General features: G+C 38.9%; 1 protein-coding gene across 1 annotated transcript in view; it reads right to left on the bottom strand.

Annotated features, from left to right (window-relative positions):
- FRK (fyn related Src family tyrosine kinase) overlaps positions 1-22,295 on the bottom strand; it is a 94,088-nt gene that overhangs the window by 31,195 nt on the left and 40,598 nt on the right. The window contains exon 2 of the mRNA XM_037158126.2: positions 18,011-18,132. Coding sequence (XP_037014021.2) covers positions 18,011-18,132 — 122 coding nt within the window. The remainder of the gene's footprint in view (positions 1-18,010; positions 18,133-22,295) is intronic.

The raw sequence follows: 22,295 nt of genomic DNA, 5'->3' as shown, positions 1-22,295 counted from the left end.
GCAGTTTGACACTCTTCTTAGAAACTTCATATTTTTTTAATTCTCCAGAAATAGCAATATTACATTAAAGAGACTTTGTGAATTCTACTACCTTGACAAATCAAGAAAAAGATACGGAAAATAGAATATGATATGGGAACGACCAGAAAGTTCGAAATAATTTAGTCTAAGTCTTCCCTGTACTGATGAGAAAAACAAGCCTGGAGGCCAAGAGGAGCTCCACATCTAGCCACTGAGGGTGTCATAGGAACGTCAGCAGAAACAGCAGAAACCTTTAACCATTTATTTCCTCTTTTCTGTTTTTTAAAGAAAATAATAATTTGCTAATTTCTTGGTAGGCATCTTAGATCTCAAAACTTTCTGCATGCCATTTTTCTCCTCCCTCTAAAAATTCTCTCTGAATTCTCAGGAAGGCTTCCTTAAATTCCTCTCCTCCCCACCCAATTTCGGTAAATAGCAGATGTGTTGAACAGAGTGAACAAGAATGTCACTGAGAAATGTAATGCACCGTGATTAAAATACCTTGGAATCAGTCTTTATCTTCCTATAAAAATACAAGGGATTTTTTTGTGTAGAAGGTAATTAATTTTTTTAAGGTAATTCTTAGCTGAACATTGTCTCCTACATTTTTTTGTTGTTAATGCATGCAAGGCACCTATTGGTAATTTGCTCATTATTCATTTGCATTTCCAAAAGCAGATAGCTCTCACTCTTGGAAATTTCTTCATATTGAATGAGGACCCATAATATAAGGTACTCTCCTGCTTTTTATTTCAGACAGGTATTAGATGAAGGGTATGCAAAGCAGGCTCTGTATAGAATTAGTTTCATTTGTTATCGCTCAGTGCAAACACAGTTCAGGTCATGTTCAGGTAAACACATCACATAAAGACAAACCATCCCTGAGATCCTGCTTATACTTAGAAGGCTGGCCAACCACCTTCCTGATAACTCTTATTATTAGTTTGGGGGTGAACCACCTGAACAACTGTGAATACTCAGCATGATCCATCACTACTCCCAGAAAAAAACAGTTCAAAGCACATGCTCCAGTGCAAAATGGGCCAACACCTCTAACTTTCTTTACAAAAGGTAGCTCTGTTTATGCAATAATAATAAAAGCAGTTGGATTTTTATTGAGCCCTGGCCTTTAGCGAGCACTGTGCTAAGTGGTTTTTTATGTAATATTTTCTTTAATCCTCACAACAACCCTATGGGATATGGATATTATTTTTGTCATTTTACAGAGGGGAAACTAAAGTGTATAGAGAAATGAAGTCATTTGTCCCTGGATACAAAGCAGGTAAATATTAGCTCTATGATTCAAACCCAGGCAACGAGACTCTGAATCCCACACTCTAAATTCCTCCACCCAATGGCTCCCTACTTGCCACATAGCACGTACGTTTCAGTAGCTCTCATAAGGCACCCATCACAGCTCTAGAAGCAGGTCAACTTACTGCTACTATTTCATAATAAGATGATGATAAGTAACAGATCAAGTGTGTTTCTGCCACCGACACCTTTTCAAAGGAAACAGGCTGAACACTCCCTCCCTGAAACTGGCTGCATCTAATACCGTGACTCCACTTGTCTTCTTACTACTTCTCAGGCTTCTCTGCTTCCTCTGCTCCGTCCATATTGGTTCTGACCTGGGAAATCATATAATGATTTCAGTTCTCACAACTGTTACTGGTTGTATCACAGACATTTAGCTTCCAGTAACTGTCGTGAATGTGGGATGACTCCCCGGTCTCTGCAGTGCAGCCCTCACTCTGGCCTTCTACATCCCTGCAGGCACCTGCCTCAAAGGGACCAAGTCCAAATGTTAATTCATATTATCTTATGCCTCAAGTTTCCTCTCAGCTTAAATACTCTATCTCAGTGAGTAACACTGCCTTCCTGAAACCCACACAGGAAAGCCAGAGAGATTTGGGGGTCACCATCAGTTCCCCTCTCTTCCTGACATCTCATTTCTGACGAAGCTCGGGTTCTACCATGCGCACTTCCACTGCCGCCCCCTTGTGGGGGGAGCCCTAAGTTTCTTTCTCCTGGACTGTTGCAGTGAGCTCATACGCTGCCTTCTCTGTCTCTACTTCACATTGGCCTTCCACAGTCACCAGAGGAGGCTTTTAAGATATAAATCGAAGCCCACTATTCTATTTAAAGTTCTTTCATTACCTAGAGTTCAGATGCCTTAACACAGCTCTCTGTGGCACCCATCCTCATGGTATAAACACTCATCTGTAATTTCTTGACTGCACCATGCTGATCCCTGTTTCTGCGATGGGCGCAAACTGTTAGTGCCAACTGAAATGCCATTCTGTGCACATATGATTTGCAAATTCTATAGTCAAGGCCCAGTTCATGCATCTCCTCCTCAACATCTCCTTGTTTAAGTAATGGCAGTGCACTTGGTCCTGCGTAGCCCACTATATACCAACATCCCTTACTGAATTCATTCCACAGTGTTGCTCCTATATATTCACATGCATCGTGCCTCTCCTACTGGATTTTGAGCCCTTTGTTTGAATTTATTTATACAAGACTTGAGGTCAATAAACCATTTTCTTTTGGCCATGGCCATGGCTTCCAATAGGTAGAACATCATTCCCCATCCCACTGACTTAAGATGTGGCTATGCGACTTGCTTTGAAGTGGGGGCAAACACAGCATATGGCACAATTTAGAAGAGCCTTAAATAGTCTGAATAGTTTGATCTTCCCTGGCCCCAATCTTCTGCTTTCTACCATGAGAGTTTCATATCCAGGACAGGAGATGCTCCTTTGGCCTGAGCCCTAGAAGGAAAGATTCATGGAGATGAACTGAGGCCTGCTACCCTGGGACTACCCTGACCTGGGCAGTCCCAGCCAAGCACAACCAACAAACAGCCCTCACAGAACATGAGTAAACTACTGAGATTTGGGAGCAAAAACTGACCAACAAAGGACATTTTAAAGAAAGCAGCATTACTTCTGAATAATATTTAAACAGTGTCCAAAAGCTCCAATTTTGAAGCTAGCTATTGTCATACCTAGTTGTGTTACCTTGGATGAGTAATGTACCCTATCTGGCCTTCAATTCCTTCAATTATGAAATGAGTGCTTTGAATAAATGTTCTGAAAGTCACTTCCAGTTTAAATTCTCTAATTCTACTATTCTAGCAAGGAGCTTTACAGAAATAATACAGTCATCATAATAGTCAAATGTGGTAGAGAAAAACTATGATTTCTACTTTCAGAAAGAAAAGAACTGAGACAGCAACTTCACCATTTAGATAAAAACCTGAAAATTCTGCTAACTCGCCATCGTGACAAAGGGACATCCATGGAAATGCGGTGCGTTGTACGGAGAGTAACGTGTTTGACCCTTGGAATTCTGCTCTGCTCATTCCTCCCACCCTGATAGAAATTCCATTAATGTGCCTAATCCTCATTTTTGCAACCGAAATTACCCAAACAAACAAAACAAAATGATGAAACTACACCACAAATTTCAAAGAGAGAAGAAGAAAACCAGTGTCTTCTTCCTTCCCTTAAGCAAAGCAATGATCATAGTTTGAAGGTCTCTCCATTTTGCCATGACACCAAGCTAGGATCATGAAACAAAATCCCTAAAGGTTCATTATTGCCCAGGCTTGAATGCTAATGACAATAGCAAATATTTATATTGTTTGTGCTGCTGGCAATGTTCTAAGTAATTTTCTACTTTTTATGTATTATTAACTCATTTAATCTAAAAATGCCACCAAGAGGTATATACTATTTTTAATCTCCACTTTGCAGAAGAGAATACTGCAAAGTAGCTAAATAACTTGTACAAAAGCCACACAGATAGTAAAGGGAAGAACCCTAACCCAAGGCACCAGGCTGAAGTTTATTATCTGTTACAAACTGCATCACCATTTGTGGGAGAATCCACCTGAAGCTCAAATTGCCTATCTTTCCAACCTACATAATCTTAGCACAAAATTCTGCTTCCAGATTTCTTTCAAATTTTCATATAAGAAAGCCATCCCCACTTCTACCCCAACCCATTATTATTCTACATAAAAAATGAAATGTTTTCTTTGCTTTCAATTATTTGCTTACTCTTTTTTAAAAAACCTAGTAACATAACAAATAAATAGATATCTTTCCTATGTGGGTGTGTCTTTTTTATTTAGTTGGAATCTCCCCTCCGTGTCACCTAGAATGTACATTTCATGAGGGCAGAGATTGTGCTGTTTGCCATTGTACCCCAGCCCACTCTATACTACTACATACTGAAGGCATTAAATACATATGTGATGAATGAATGAATGAATGAATGAATGAACAAAATGAGTGAATGGAGAAATCACAGGTTCTTTAAGGCTTGGGTCATTATTTTGTTCAGGATCAGACATAAAAATATAAGAATTATGCTTACTAAAATTACATAAAAATAAGAATATAAGTTTTGCTTTTTTCCTTTTTGCTTTTATGCATTGCCTCCTCCATATTTTACTTCTAGCAAAACACTTTAAAGAGCATCTGTGGGTGATGAGGAGATGTCTCTGCAGAGAGAGGGAATTTAAAGAAGTCTCTACTCTGCTGAAACAAATAGGAAAATAAATTTAGTCCCCACACTCATAGGCTTTTAAGACAACAGAAAACAAAATATTTTCTCAGATTGTACTTGTGCCAAAGTGTCTAATAACTTAAAACAAAGCATGTTTCTTTTTTTTATTTTAAAAAAATATTTTCTTTATTTATTTTTCGAGAGAGGGGAAGGGAAGGAGAAAGAGTGGGAGAGAAACATCAATGTGTGGTTGCCTCTCATGCATTCCCTGCCAAGAACTGGCCTGCAACCCAGGCATGTACCCTGACTGGGAATCGAACCGCGATACTCTGGTTTGCAAGCCCGCGCTCAATCCACTGAGCTACGCCAGCCAGGGCTACAAAGCATGTTTCTAAAGTGCATCAGAAATGACTTCATGATTGATGTGATGCTGATAGTTATAAAGTAGCTAATATGCATATATCACTTTAAATACATAGGTTAAAATTAGAGATACTGATTTATTAAATTGAACTGCATTTATTTCACTCACTTTTTACATAATAAACACATTTTATGCAACTGTCACCACATAGAAACCATATACATAAATCATTAAGAAAATTTAAATCTTGGTCAATTTTTGACATTAATAAAGTAAAATTACTGCCAGTCGGGTGTGCTTTCATTTGTACAAGTGGCTAGAGATATTTTAAAATGATAAACTTGTTTTCAACTAAAACCAGATATTCTTCCCTTTCCTCTAAATTAATGGCTCGTGAAAACTGAACACAAAAGAAAGACCTCCTGTGTTGTTTACGTGGCGGCACGTTGCTTCCTGTCCTGCCACAAGAGATTGGAAGCCCTCCGGTGGCCAGAAGCTGTAAAGAGCGGGAAGCAGACCACTGAAGCCAGCAGGTGTTTTGATTTTAAAATAAAGGTACGTATATGTGGCATTCACCATTAAAACCCTGTCCCCATTTCTACAAACATCATATAAAATATGTCACTTAGGCTTAATTTTTACAGCATTTTTTAAAGATTATATTTATTTTTTAGAGAGGGGAAGAAAGGGAGAAAGAAAGGGACAAAAACATCAACCTGTGGTTGCCTCTCATGCGGCCCCTACTGGGGACCTGGCCCACAACCCAGGCATGTGCCCTGACTGGGAATCAAACCAGCGACCCCTTGGGTCTCAGGCCGGCACTCAATCCACTGAACCACACCAGGCAGGGCATTTTACAGTATTTTTTCAATAACACATTTTTCCACTTAGAGTAATAAAAAGAAATTGCTTAGGTAAATTAAGAATGAGGCAGCCTTGAGATGAAAACATGTATTTATTATTTCCCTGCAGTATAAACTGGACTAAACTGCACAGGCCAGTGAAAAGGAGGAGGAATTGGAAGGCCTGTGGGTCGCTGACTTTCATTTCCAGGGCAAATCTTGTTCAGTCAAAAACTCAACCCCATGCTGTCTCAATGTTCTCCCTTCTTCATTTTTCTTCCTTCTGTCTTCCACTGCTCCCTTCTTTTTTAACCCTATCCTTTCTTTTTCCAATTTGAAATCATTAAATTTACATTATCTGGACTCAAGATCTAGAGAGACCTGGGCTCAGATCTCAGCTCTGTCACTCACTGTCTTGCTATTCAAAATATAATATACCCCACACTGAATTTATCAAGATCACAGTTATAGTATTTCCAACCTAGTGCCTTGTTAGTTATATTCAAGCATATTGGTAATGGATGAACAATTTACAGATCTCCATTCTATTGGTTAAAAGGTTCCAAAGCCCATCACGGAAAATAATTCCTCGTTTTTAATATAAGGAGCATTGTTTGCTTTTTTGTAGTAAAAAAGGTTCATAAGAATAGGCATTATCTGAGCAGAAAAGTACTATTTCTGCTCAGAAAAAGTACTATTTCATTCACATAGTTCCCATTTATTCTTACCCATTATTATAAAGTTTCCTGTGCTCTCATTTTCCTGTGATGCCTTCCCTTATTAATCTTACAGAAAATAATTGTCCTTTTATCTGAGTCCATAAAGCACTTTGCATTTGGTGTTTTCTATGCACAATAATCAAAGCTTGATAAAGTGTGAACTAGTTAGTTGTTTGCACAATTTTGCCATGTGGCAAACACAAGCAAACGTTCTGTGATGAATGGGTGACCAAATCAACTAATGAAAAAAGGAATGGTTAAAAAATAGTTCAAAATATTCTTCCCAATGTTTTTGAAAATTTCTTTTCTATATAAAGACAAGATGATGCAAGAAAAAAATCAGTACCATACTATTGAAACAATTTAACTTTCAGTAAACAAATATGTATCAAAAATATTTTTTCAACACTGCGCTAAATCCTAAATATCTTGCTCAAAGAAAGTAAAAACAAAAGCTGCAAGAAGGGAGGTGCAAGGCATGATCATGCAATAGCTGGTGTTCATCCTGCAAGAAGCATAGTGTGACTTAAGGGAGAACAAATGGTTAGGCTAGAAAACGGGTTTCAGCAACATTATGAAGGACTGAAATGTCCAAGTAGGTAAGAATGTATGTGGTCCACAAAGGGAAGTTATTAAAGTGTTTTGACTCTTCTAGATGGGGGGGGGGGGGGCTGGGCAGGGGAGAGCAATGCGGGGAAAATGAGGACAACTGTAGTTGAACAACAATTTTAAAAATTCTTGAAGAGGTTAATGAGATACAATGAACAAATGCAACGCATAATCCTTTATTGTATCAAGAAGCAAAAAAATAAAGAGCAAGATTTGAGTCTGCTGTACTGCATAGCAGACAATATTATTGTATCTGTGCAGTGTCTTGGGTGTAATAATGGCATTATGATAATGTAGGAGAGTGTCCTTATCCATGGGACCTACATACTAATACAAAGTTTTTAAAGGTGAAGTGACATGATATCTGCAACTAATATATATGTACGTCTGTATAGAGAGACATACAGACATATGAATGATGTAGAGAGAAAGTAAATGGCAGTGTTAACATTGGTTAATTTAGGTAAAGGTATACACTTAACTTTTCAACTTTATCAATAAAATTAGGGGAGAAAAGAAGAAAGATTCTCTAAATGTTTATACCTAGTTTTGATATTTAATGGTGCAGAAAAGAATTCTGAGACCAGCTCAATTCTCATTCTTGGTAATTATTTTCTCCTAGATGCTCACAGAATTTTTCATCTATCCTTGACATTAAAGTATTTTGAAAAGATGGCTTCAGTGTGCATGTGTTGATTTGTTATGCTTGTAACAACTTTGAGAACTTTTAGTCTTCCAGCACAGATTTCTTTTTTAAACTCGGGAATTTTTCTTTTATTTTACAGTTATATATATATAAATGTTTTACAGATATATATATATCTGTAGGTTATATTTATAACCTTAATTAATTGCATTTAATTATTCTAATAAATTTCAAAGAAATGTCCCCTGTTGGTGCATTATCAGCCCTCACCAATTTTCATCTATTTTTCTTTACTCCCCGAAGTGCATCTCAAATTTCTTCCTTAGATCCCTGCAATAACAATTTTGTTTGCTCTCTCCCACATATTGCCTTTCATGCTGTTTTTATGCCTAGTTTCAGATTTATGTTTTCTTGTATTTTATAATTTCAAATTAAATGCTTTCAATTTTCTTCATCTGTTTCTTTTAGTGACTATGGCTCAAAAGTATGAAATTTCCCTGCATCTACAGATTATTATCATCTCTTGTACTATTTCTCTTATACTATTATTTTTCCCAAACCCTGTTTTACAGGGGGGAAAATGGTTCTTTAATCAAGTGTCTTAGGAAACTCTGAGTTGAAAAGTTAATTTTTTTCCCTAGAAGACTTCTGAGACTTCAATGTGCCTCATCAAGTCAGTATAAAGAGAATTAATATGAGGTGTTCTTCAAATGCATTCAACTTCTGAACCTTCTGTTCTATGAAATACTTCAGCTTATCAAAGAATTTATGTTATAGAACAGTGACTTTCAACCAGTGTGCTGCAAGAATTTCTAAAAAATGCAATATCTGACTGTTTAGTCTTGGGCATTGGCCTCTTTTCCCTTAGACTATTAAATTTAAAATATGACAACAGCCAGCACAATAATTGTTCGATGTGAATGCACCAAAATTGTACCTATCTTTTTCAGATCAGCAAAAAATATATTTTTGGTGTGCAGCAGAATCTAGTCATCAGTTTACATGTCCATGAGATGAAAACAAGGTTGACAATCACTGTTCTTGTATGTAACTTGGAACATTTTGTAATTGTGTACTCGGAGTTCCCATGCCTTTCCTTTTTTTTCATCATACTCATCACTAAAAGAAAAGAAACTTGGCATTTAGGAAAGAAACACACACACTGTCCTCCCCTCCATCCACCCCGTGGGGAACATGTTTCCCTCTCACACTCACAGCAGAGCTACTGATGCACCAGGCCTTGAAGCTTGCTGCCACCCAATGTCCGTGGCTTCGCTGGAGGAAGGGCGGACCTTGTGATCTGCTGCACTGCCTGCTCATGGTAAGAAACAATGCAGTCCTTTGGAATTGCTAGGGACTGAATGTTCATTTTTCCCTCACATTCATGTGTTGAAGCCCCAACCTCTAATGTAATGGTCTAGGAAGTGGGTCTTTGGAAGGTAATTAGGGTTAGAAGACACCGGGCATGTGGAAGCCTCAGGATTTTATCAGTGCTCGTATAAGCAGAGGGAAAGACCAGATCTGTCCATTTCTCTCTGTCTCTCAAAATATGTCATGAATTACAAAATAGTAGTAATTTCACCAACCTCCACAGGACTTATCAACCTATTTTATACCTGGAATTGCTTATTATAAAGTTACATTCAAAGGGCAACAATATGTATCTCTTTTTGCTATGCTTTCCTCCAAATAGCTCAAAATACTCATGCAGAGAGATTTTTTCAATAAGTAAAACAAATGAAGCAAAGCCGAAAGAGTAAATTCAGGTGAGTCAATTTCACTTTTGGACAAGTGAAAGAAGAAAAAAATCAGACTGCGAACCTCCTAAAAAGTGTCACGGCCTCTAGAAGTACGAGCCACCGATTCGCAGTGAGGTAGAGGGTTTTTCTACCAGGCAGCGCCCTAAAGAAAACAGGGTTTCGCCAGCGCATCCATGAGTGTGCAGGCACAAACGCAGTTTATTATGCACTATATAATAAACTGTTAATTTGGCTTTATAGAGTATTTAAAACACATGAAATATAATTTATCAGTAGTTATTATTAAGAAAAGGCAGAAAATAACACAATTCATGAAAAAGTCCACTTGCTATTCTAGATGATGATATTTGCAATTAAGCTGAACCATCCAAATTATGACTTTAATTAAAAGGCATTTTGTAAGATGGCACCAACATGTTTAAAATTTAATACATTTTATATGAGATATTAGAGTTATTAACATAAAAAGTTCTTTGTAGCATGTGCACTTTGTAGAAAGCAAAACATCTATAACCAATATAAAAATGCTTTTAGAATCCATAGAAGTTTCACTGCATAAATTCATGGAGCAATTTTTTCCAGCCATTTAATATTTGCCCCTACTTGGAATATACAATCATATTCATATTCATGGTTCATACTAATAGAGTAACTGACACACTCTTGTGGCCACGAGGTCCACATTAATTTTGAATGAAGAATGAATGAATTGCTCAGAGTGCTGATAATGAAGCAAACAGCCTTTTGCCATCAGACCACTCTCAGATTAGAACGCATCAACAGATCTAAAAGTTTAGAAGCAATAATGGTATCTCAGTGGTCGGTGGAAAGTGAGTTTGGGTCTGAACGCAGTGCCAGGCAGACAAAAGATACAGAGCCACACTGCAAGTGATATTCTTTTCCAATTTTGCCTGCTCTACAGAAGTTTTATTATCTGGATGCAACTAGCCATTCAAGGTGAGAAACTGTCTCTCGAAAACAGATCTGAAACACAGCAAATAGGAGAATGGCATGGTCTGGACTTCAGAGGTTTGAGGAAGTGATGATGGTCTTGCCTTTGTTCCTGATAGAATACAGGGTAAAGAGGTGAATAAGCATCTGCTATCATTATAAACTGTACTGGAAACCAGGGAGACAGGGAAGAAGCATGAACAGAAGCCATAAAAGAATCTTTGCTCGAGAAGTCAAAACCTAGTTTGAGAAGTACATTTTTGCCTATGTTGAAAGAGTTACTCATAAATATAAATGAATCTTTGAATGTGTAAGTTCAACATGAAGGGCACACACAAGGTCAGCGTGAAAGGGTATACATCTTTCCCGGTGAAGCTACTGTTGTTCTCATTACTTCTTTAATTGCTTTCAGAATTAATTTATAAGACAGGCAGAAATGCTTACAAAGTAATAAAGTACACGGTGTCACTCAGGTTAATCATTTAGATTATTCAAAAAGTTGCTTCAGATAATTCTAGCCATTTTCAAGTATCTCTAATGAACACATAATTGCCCCAGCCAAAGGCCTTTAAAATACCGTGATATCTTGTCTATAAAGATACTTCTACCATTTGTGCAATACTTTGAGCACTGGCAACCTATTACATTGAAGAATAAGACACGTATGTAGTCCTAAAAATTTCAGTATACTTATTGAAAAATTAAATTATGTCACTACAGAAGCATATTTCATATCCTCAAGAAGGGACTTCACAGCAGCCACAAAGTATTATAAAAGTCCTGCATATTCCATGAGATCTTCAGGTTCACTGTAATGGAAATTTATCATAGTAAATGCTCTGCTCAAAACCAGCAGAAACAAGTCAAAAGCACGATAATGCTATTTGTACGTCCACCTGCAATTGCCTCAGACACCTCTGAGCTCCTTTCCTTTGTTCCTCTCTCCTCTCTCCCTGTACAGTGACCCCTTCTGTATACCTTGTCCTCATAAAGTCACCACTCTGCCCCAGTTCTAGATTCTGCATTCTCCCTTATTTGCCCCATTTATGATCAACCACCAATTCCTTTCCATTCATATCTTCTAAATATTTTTCACTTCCATTCTCTACTCCCTATTTGTCATACCTCTCCCCCAGGTCAGGCCACCACCTGTGGAGATGGGCAGAAATTCTAGTAATGAACCCTGGGAGCTTTCCCTGGGCCCATTGGGACTGCCCTACCATCACCCCCTTTGCCCAGCAAGAGGACCTGCCCCTGAATGCAACTTCCCACAGGCCTCATGGTTCCCTCTTCCATGAAAGAGCAGCAACAAGTTCCCACCACACCCAAGCCCATTGATGCTGGGGTTTCCAAGCAACTCTGCAATTAATTGATATCCAAACTCACTCTACTTTGCACCAAAGCAAACACTTTCATTCCAGCCATAGGCCCACACCCACACTTGCCTCAGAAAAGAAAGGAGAGCAACTGAGGGACTTGTGGCTTCTGGAGACATCTTGTGCTGGAGCCCAGCCCTAATGCAGTCCGGGGAGCTTGGGTCCCATGCCTTCTCTGCAGAATGGTGACAACTCTACTGTCTCACACTTGTGATTTTGCACAGCAGCAAGTGATGTCACTGCCTTTGTCTCTCTCACTCCTCCTCAGACTATTCTCTATAAATCTCTCACCATGCTAGCAAAGGTCAGATCAGGTCACTTTCTGCCTAAGACTTCCTTCTGTAGAGTAAGGGCCAAATTCCTTAGCATAACATGCAAGGCCCTGAGCAGTCTACACACACGTGCACACACACATGTTATCCTCCACCCTTTGCTCCATCGAACACCAGACACATTCACAATGCTGTGCCCTTCCCTTGCCAGGACTAATCTTCCACACTGCTAACTTGTGACACAAATTGGTACAGAACCCAAATGCTGTCTCCTCTGTGAAACCTTCCTGACTCCCCCGGAGCACTTGGCCCCTGACCTCTCTTATCTTACAGCAAGACACTGTATTATAATATAACCCTCCTGCAGACTGAGCTCAGGGCTTGGGGTCTTTGCTGCCCTTCACCTAGCAAAGGTCTAGCACACAGTAGGCACCTAGAGTGTTTGTTGAAGAAATAAACAAATATAGAAATAAATTATCTCCACTCTTAGGTGAATCACACTGAACATGGCTGATGAACATTTTTGCCTCATGTGCTCAATGTAGTGATTTTTCAGTTAGACTCAGTCTATGATCACTTGCTTTTGAGAGGGTTTCACTGAATGGGAATCTGCAGAGTTGTCTAAAGTAAACTTACTTACAATGTGCAATGTGGAATCTCTTCTGAAAAACTCACCTACAGCTCAGTTTTAGTCCTCCAAGTGCATTTTCCTTAAAATGTACTTTAAACAATAGTACAAGTGCTTATAGGATGCCAAACATTGAATTAATATTAATGATAAAAACAATAATAATTTTCTTTAAATGAATTAATGGAAGTCAAGAAATAGCCAAACCAGTTCACATGCAGTCAGAATTTTATATTTTTCATCAGAAAAACAATTCACTACCAATGACAAATAACAGTAGGGCCACTAAAACTACCTGTCACCCATCTAATGAAGACAGATTCTCCAGCTGCCACATATAATATATGTGATATCCAAAAGCGCTGCTGTAATTCACAGCTAATTAGTGTCTTGCCGTTATGAGAGGTGTCACGGCCCTCACTCTCTTCCCAGATCTACTCAGACCTCAGAAGAGCCCACAGCCAGGCAAGGACCCCCAACAAGCCAATTAGCACCCACCCTAGCTTTGGGCTGCTGCTTCTGGAGTGCCCCCTCCCCGCCACCCCACCTCAGTAAATCATAAGCTTATTTCTGACAGCTGCAAGCCACAGCCGTCCAAGGAACAAAGACAATACTTCTAAGGAAACTCACGTGGGAAAGAGGCAGAGATAGAAAGGAGATATTATTTCCCTGTCTTGAGCAGCACAGCAGTCAGCAAAACTGAAGACCATCAATCAATCTGACTGATTAAGGAGAAAACTGAACCACGAAATAAATCTATGAGTGGTCTATCTGAAGATCCTCAGAGGTAATCAAGTCAGCGGTTAGATCATTTGTTTGTTTATTTTAATGTAGATATACTGAAGACCATTTTCTTTTCATTTTCCTCCTGTATAGCCCTCCTTCTGGCTAATAAGAGAACTTTCCTTTCAGTATAGCATAATGGTCTGCATTTCCTTTGTCCCCCTGTGAATACACAGCAATCAGATAATTTGTTTGAAACACTCTAAATTGTGTGACTTATTGAAAAAGAATCTGTAATGATATGCTGATCTCCAAGTAGGGCCTACAAATCTCACTAAATCCGTAAGTAAGCACTAGAGGGTTCTCAGCACATAACGGCCAACACCGCTGTAATTTGTTCTAAGCCTATAAAGCTGTTTTGTCCCATAGCTTTGTCTACTTAGAGAGTTTTCAGAATAGTCAACTGTAGCTTGAGTATTACTCAAAGTATTACTCAGTTAATTTCACTTTTAGTTTGTTTTCCTCATTATAATGTTATTGTTCTATATTTTAATGCTATTCTAAAAGATTTAATCTAGCTTTTGGCTAGATAATGACTACCTAATTTGACACGTAAGTACTAGCAAAGGCAAATAAACAAAGATGGATGCATTAACCTGTATAAGGAATTATCTTGCAGCTCTTCTTATCATTAGACATAGAAATTTCAAAACAATTTCTTTCTTTTCTAAATATAGTATTCTCATAAAAACCTTTAATTCTTCAAATACTTCAAGGATATGCATTGCATCTCATTTTATAATAGCAATATAACTAAAATCATGAAAATGCACAAAATATGAAAGTGGTTAAATAAATGATAACCTCCCCAACATGGGAAGTAATGTGGCTTCTAAGAATAATGATGTAAAAATATTAAATAATGTGAAAAATGTTCACAGGATGCTGAGATACAAGAAAAATGAAGCCTAGATCCATGTCACATATACACACTTAGACATACCAATGCATATAGATTGGCATACACATGTAGATACACATACATGTATACCTATATGAGGGGGTGATACAGGGTGCAGCCAGGGGGAGCCCCCCAAAAAAGATTTGGAATGGTGTCCAGAATTCAAAGTGTATAGGAATATTGGAGAGACATATAAGATGTCCTCAGACCTCCCCCCAGGGGGAAGAAACGAATGGAGCCAGGCCATTGAGAGCTGTTTTGCATAGCAAAGGTTTTGCAGCTAACCTCTGGAATGGTTATTTAACATATCTATAACCTTTAACTGGTTTCATAGATATGTTAAATAGCTGTGGCCAAGTTTGGAGCCAGGGAGAAGGGAGTGGACTTGGAACCAGGAGGAAACTAGGGGCTGCGCTCCTGGGGGAGAAGGCCTGTGTGGGAGCTTGGAAAAGATGGGCTCCGGGACATGAGGGGATAACTGCCCAGGTGAAAGGGAAAACCATGCAGCTTTGCCAGAATGGAGGTCCCTGCAGCCAGGTGAAGAAGAAAGCCACATGCTTTTGGTGGAGTGCGAACCCCTGCAGCTTTGGTAGAAGAGGCCCACGTGGCTTTGGGGTGCCCCCTTTGGCTGCGGGGCCTGAAAAGCAAGAGAGACTTTGACTGGAACTGGGTACAAAGAACTCTTGCCAGTGGACCATGAGAGGGTACCACAGTACTTTGGATTAACTAGAGATCCTGCCTGCATGGTGACACAGCTGATGGCGCCAGCGGCCTGAAAAAGGGACGTGTGCTCTTTTCCTGATTTACGGTACCCGGAGTTGGGACAGTGGGAGAAGGGAGCTGTGCGGGTGTAGGTGTACACCCTAAAGGACTTTGATATTTTAGTAGAGGCGTTAGGCCTGACGAGCATTAAATAAACATTTTGTTTCCTTTGCACAAATCTCTGGCATTGAGAGATGTCTTTCCAATTGGCGGCGGACAGAAGAGCCCAGTAGATTTTAGTATTCTGTCCTTGGGAGGGGCCCCTGTTGTGTAGCAATATTCGGCATCCCTAGGTGGGCCAAATATTGTATTGCCCCTTCCTGGGACCTTGTTCGGTAACAGGGGGACAAAAAATAAAAACAGAATTATCTCCTGGAGGGCAGGTCCCTTGTAGTACAGGCTTCCCCGCTAGGTGAGTGTTCTAAGAACGCATCTGTTTTGGTGTCCCAGCTGGCATTGTTGTGAGAGGCTGTACTCGGCTTCAGTGAATATTTTTTTAAGACTCTTTCAATGCATTTGCCCATTTCACGATGGGTGATTTACGAACACACCTGCCCACAACATGATGAGTGTTCATCGGTTTGCTGACCAAAACCGGCATGACCCCTGCACCCCATACTCCCTTCCCACATGATCTCACCCCAAGTGACATTTTTTGTTTCCCCGGCTGAAAAAAAATCCTGAAAGGGAAATGTTTTGCTGATGTGGAAGAAGTGAAAGAAAAAAGGGTAGAAACACTAAAAGGTGTCAAAATCAACAAGTTCAAACCCCGTTTTCAGGAGTGGGAAAAAAATGTCTCAGTAGGTGTACTGCATCAAATGGAGAGTACTTTAAAGGTGGCTGAAGTTAAAACATGTAAGAATAAATACATAGTTTTTATAAATAAATTCCAAGGTTTTTTGGGTCCCCCCTCACTCGTATGCACATACACATCTATTTATATTTTTATTTATAGTATTATCTCAATTTTGCTTTCTGTGTGTATGTTTTTTCTGTGTGTGTTTAAATTAATATATTTATTTTCTGTACCTTCTCCCCCCTTCTCCTTCTCCCACTCCCCTGTTGCTAACCCTCCACATAATCTTCATTTCTATGGTTCACTCCTGATCTAGCTGTCCTCTTCATTTGCTTTTGTTTTAGGTGTGATTTGTTGATAACTGTGAGTTTGCTGTCCTTTCACTGTTCATCATTTTTATCTGAACTAAAGGGGGGGGAATGGTGGGGGAGGGGTGTGCATGGTGGAGGGGAATGGAGGGGGAGGAATAGAACAAATGTAATGGCATAATCAATAAAAAATAAAGCCTCCCAAAAAAAGAAAATAAATAAATTAATATATTTAAAGAAGCATAGAAAAAAACCTTGCCAGAAAGGCATTTTAGTATTAAAAATGTATCTTCAGAAAGTTATATTATAAATTATTCTTCTTTGAGCCTTCCGTTTCTATAAAGATGATTATATTACTCTCATAGTCAGAAAAAAATCTATTATACATAATAAAATGTTCACTTACGTCACCTGGATGTACAGAGGTGCGGACCAGTGTGACGGCCCAGCCTGTTTGGGTCAGTTCTGAGTACCTAATGCCCATCACATATATGAGCCATTAAAATGTTATCACCCTGGGTATAACCAAAATTAGAAAGGTCAGTGTCACATCACAATTGGGAAGGTTTCAAGAGTGGTCATTAGAGAGCAGCATTTTCTAACCAGGTAGGGGTAGAGCTACAGCCCCAAGATTCTGTAACACCATGTTGACTAGGTGTCAGAATAGGCAGGAACTGAAAGACAAAACCTGAAAAACCTGCCTCAATCCCATTGCCCTTAATTTTCTTCAGCTCCCATCTACCTGCCCTGATATTTGGGACCATCAGGTATGGAAGAAAATGGGTACCAAACACACCACCTGGCCTTGGTTCAGGTCAGATCAAAGTCCCCAGTAGCTGTGGGCTCAGGACCAGCTTCCACAATGTGCCACACACGCGTCCTCACTTCTGGCTCAGAGAGCCGGGCAGACGCAATGAGGTGCTTGGGCATCGTGTTCAATAAACTTTTGTTGCAGGGCAACAGGGATAAGGGAAGGCAAAAATCTCTTCTCCCAAAAGGCTTACATCTAGTTGGTGAAACAAAATGCATGCTTTAAAGGGAATAACAACACAAATGATTAGACAATACAGAGGTCAGAGATGGACTGGAGAGATGGACCAGGAGAGATGGACTGGATCCATCCTTAAAAGAAGACATTCTGCAGCATTGGGACACAACAAGAAGCACAGATTCTTGAAAGCAGAGACATGCATGTACGTGTCACTCTTAAAGATAATTGTCAGGACCTCTGTGCTTCCCTCCTAGAGCACTGTAAATTAAACATGTCCTTGACTCTTAGCTGAAAAACTACATTTGACAAAATGTTGTAAGTCATGGAGTTAATTAAATGCATTTGCATTCAGCATTTCAATTCGTTTTCTATTTACCAGACAAAGACAAATGAAATGCAAAAATAATGTATTATGGCCAGACCAATTTTGACAAGAGTGTAGTTTTTGCTTCTTCCTTATTATTTCCCTTGAAGGATGGGATGCTTGATAATGCTAGTGAGAAAAATGCAGCCAGATCCATATTTTTATTTCAAATCCAGAGTGCATGTTATGTGAAACTTTATAGAGATTTCTAGCCATAGATATAAATTCCATGCTAATTTTTGTATTACTCTGGAGTAGCTCAATAGATATAATTTGGTACTATTGTGAAAAATAAGAAAAAAGGCAAGTTTAAAATTAACATGTCCTATTCACACAGTAGGTTCATGACTATAGAAATCAAACCCACAATTAAATCATACAAAGCAATGCCCGTACCTGAAAGGGAGAAATCTCCCTTCTGGCTTTCACTTTCTCTGATTAGAAAGGCACCTGCCTGATTTTCTGAATATAACAGTTGTTTTTCTGCATCTGCTCTCTTGATTGCTCCAAAGAACCACCTAAAAAGAGGGAGAGGTAAACTTTAATTAACCAATCAGCATTCATTTTTTAAGAAACCGGAAGTGTGACAAGAAAGTATGCTAACATAGAAATGTTTGATATTCTTTAGTGAAACGACTATAGGTATAAATGCTTTTGATATTTTAAGATGATTTTTCAGGATGTTTGTAACCCCCACAGAGACGTCTTTTAAAAAGTTGCAGACAAGAAGTTCTGTTGCTTGCTAGTTCCCACGTCCTCCTCACACCTGCATTGTCTCTGAGCCCTGAGGAAGGTCCTCAGCCCTTCCATCCAACCAAAGCCTCTGGGCAGGTCCACCACATAAATGTGGCATATTTCATTGCTGTAAAGTCACTCACCATCACCATCCAACCACCCTCTACCTCACCTAACCTCCCTGGGTGTTAGGAGGTAAAGATTCCAATCAAAGGATTCATACATTGTACTTTGAAGCGTGAGCAATTGAAAATGTAGTACTCTGGACATGAATTCATTTATTTCCTCCCCCTCCCACCATAATGTGATATGATTTTGCATATTTAGAGGGAGCTTATTAACATATAGGAAAGTTTCATGCATGGAGAGATTATGTGAAAAAGCTGCTTTTGCCAAGGAAGTATTTTCTTAGTGCCACCTCCACTTCTTATCTTCACCCTCTTATCCTTTCAGGTAGTAAGTAAACATTCCAGAAAGATGAGTCAGATACTGGACACACAGTTCCGAGAATGGGATTAAGCAACACAAATGACTTACAAATGACCAACAAATGACTATGAATTTTAATGTCAGAGCCCGACTAAAATGCATAGGGAGTCAGTCGGCACCCACATAATAAATAAGGGGGAGCTGAGAAAGTGCCCTCTTACCAACAAGCCTCTACTACAGGGTCATAATGTTGATCTTTCTCAGTAAAGGTTTTAGGTAAAACACTGATCTTCCATCTTTAAAAATGTAAACTCCTCAAGAGAGGAAATGCTGACTTGAAGGAAGAAATACACGCTGGGTGAGAAATTGCAGGCTGGGAGAGGAAATATAGGCCATCAAAAATGGTTCCAATCGGTCTGGCAAGTCTTGAGTGTTGAGAAATATGAGTGATGTAGTTGGAAGGAGGGAAAAGGAATTAAAAATAAAAAGAAACATTAAATATAAATACTACCATCTAACAAATGCATGGTGTTTCTTTACCACTTCCTCAATTATTAAATTGCAAATTACCTAGTAACTGTTTCAGTGAGGATATGCCAGGTTATGTGGGAGTAGTAAAAACTCCAAAACTCTTGGTGGCTTAAGACAACCAAGATTTGTTTTACACTCAACTACACGTCATGAGGGCTCGGCTCCATATCCATGTCTGTATTTACAGAGACTTTGCATTTCCACACACCCATGATTGCCAGGGGCAGGATTGGAAAAGGTGGCAAATCACCTCCTGGTTCCTGGAACTATAATTTAAAGCTTCTATTCAGGAATGAACTCACTGACAAGGAAGTCCAATCTCTGGTTATGCTAAATGCAAAAGTACAATCCCACCATTTTCTGCAAGTCAGAGAACTAGAAAGAGTTGGTAGGCTACACTGTCTACTACATTGGTTAACCTCAGGGCCCAAAGATAAGTGAATTGTTAAAACACACAGGCATTTTTTTAGACTTCATTTCCAGAAATGGCAAGATTTCTTTATGTAAATATTTCAAGCAAAGAAGCAACAGGGATTAAACATACTGATCAATTCCATGCATCTTCCTGATTCCAAGTACATTGAGTATGCATAAATAATAAGATGTTTGGTCAAAATATAAATATGTAAAACTTTACAAGAATTATAATTTATCTAGCAGAAGTATGATTATATCTCCTACAACTCATTATTCTCAAGATAAACACTCCATTATATGTTTTATGTACACATATTACATTTGTATTTTAGATAATACAAATGATGTATTTTCTCTGCCCAATTTATGTACAAGCAAGCAGTTTTTGTAAATCAAATGATTAGAGATATAGTCATTTTACTCTTGACAGAGAGAAACACTATAATTTTTAAAAATTCTTTCTGACTCACCAATTCTGTAGCCTTGTATAATACATTGCTACAATGACTTTACAAGGCAAAGCACACCAGTATTGAATGCATGATAACAATACAATGCATGTAAACATTTGACTGGATGCATCCACTCACTCAACACCTGGAATTTTACTTGGCTGAGCTCCCATCAGAAAGTGAATGTAAATAAAAACTTGCTTTCTCTCTGGATGTAATGACATTATGTCATCCTTCATATTCAAAGAAGACGCGATTGCCACAGTTTGCAATCAGGAGAGCATGTGCTGCTCTAGGGACTAAGGGGTGAACAATAGCTCATTCCACGCTCAGCCAGTGGGAAAACTGGTCTTTCGTCTGTAGTTTGAGCCTCCAGCAAAACAGTCATTCTCTTCACTTCTGTCTTTGGAGCCCCTGCTGTCCCTGTTCTGGGAGGGTGTGCACATCCCAGGTCTGGTTGTCCACCACAGGCATTTCCAACACCCTTGTAAAGCCATCATTCTTGTGTGTGGTAAACAGCAAGTGCTGAGAAGGGGCCAGGATGCCCTGGGAGGTTTAAAGTGTAACTCCCAGCCCAGGAGCATCAGCACCACACGGAGACTTGTGAACTCTGAGGGAGGTGCCCTGCAATCTGGGTTCTCATGAAGGTCCAGATGAATCTATAAAAGTTGAGAACTGCTGATGTACAGAAGTAGTCAAGAAGTTAGAAATTTGCACAAGACAGCTGAGAATAAGTTACAGTTTGGCACCTACATGTAAAAATTTATCCAGTAAAATGACAGCATACGTGCTCACATACACATATCAGCATCATTTGATATTGGTTATTGATATTTTAATGAAAATGATCATTATTGCTATGCCATATGTGCCATGGAAGAGATCTTGTTTAAGAACCAAAAAGGAGAAGAGACCCAAAATAATCTACTTCCTTGAACAACACTTAATTACATGAAAACAGAGCAAGGAGGATGTGAATGAAGTCAAAGATTTGGTTTATTTTGCAAACATTCATCCACCATGTGTATAAATTCCACAGCACTGACACAGGAAGGGCTACAAGACACGCTGTCCAATAAAAACGGGTTACATGCAGGGTAATAGGACATCAGAGTTTAACTTCTATTTTAAAAACCAACAAACTAAAAATTACACATACTTATTTTTCTGGATCTTAGTGAGAGATGATGAAATGATGACAAAGGACTTTTACTTTTTACTTTGTATTCTTTGTAATTTAGGTATTTACAGTAAGATATAGTTTTATATCATTTTATAAGTCACTTAAATATAACAAATAAAGAAGCCAGTCAAGAATATTCTACAAAAATCTGTGTTTTAAAGACCTATACTGGAAACTTTGGCAGTTAGAATTGATAGACACAAGGAACCTCTCAAAGGAATATGGGACAAGTGATTATAGATAATACACCCGGCAACACATCAGAAGTTAAATTATAATAATGGTTAAGAATTACCTATGGCATCTTTTGGAGGAAGTTATTTTCATTTTCCTATCCCTGTATGTCCTCATGTGTTAGTAAGAATTAAAAAAATTACCCTATAGGCTTATTTTGAGATTCAGAAATAAAATAAAATGTGTAAGGTGCTTGATGCTCAATAAATAGCACCTATTTCAAAAGAGCTAATTTAAGGGAGAAACGGTATACTCGGCTTTCAACATGTTGGATTTGAGGTCACGATGGAACACAAGTGACTGTATATATACATGATCTCACTTCTCTTTGTACCGAAATTGAAATTTTCCCCCCACGTGACTGGCCATTCTTGACTAGGACATGCTTCCACCAGGTGGCAGTAGGCCATTTTACTAATCCAAAAGGCTAACAAACTCTAGCATAACTTTTATTTTACAAAAAGCCAAGATAAATCTTTTTAAAAACAACAGAAAGTAAGCAGTGTTACCTACTATTGACATTTAAAGAATGTGGATATGGGTCAAACTGTAGGGAAATCAACATAAGTTCAAGCCCTCCACTAACTGCCACCCACCATTTCGTCAACATTACCTTCCCTGCCACTCTGGGCTCCAGGGAAAATTCCCGCCCTTACTGCTATTTGTAGTGGCGCTACTTAAACTCACCTACCCAGAATGC

The sequence above is a fragment of the Artibeus jamaicensis genome, unplaced genomic scaffold (assembly GCF_021234435.1).
Source record: "Artibeus jamaicensis isolate MK-2021 breed Jamaican fruit bat unplaced genomic scaffold, CSHL_Jam_final contig_387, whole genome shotgun sequence".
Taxonomy (NCBI): Eukaryota; Metazoa; Chordata; class Mammalia; order Chiroptera; family Phyllostomidae; genus Artibeus; species Artibeus jamaicensis.
This window is presented reverse-complemented; position numbering and strand designations above follow the sequence as displayed.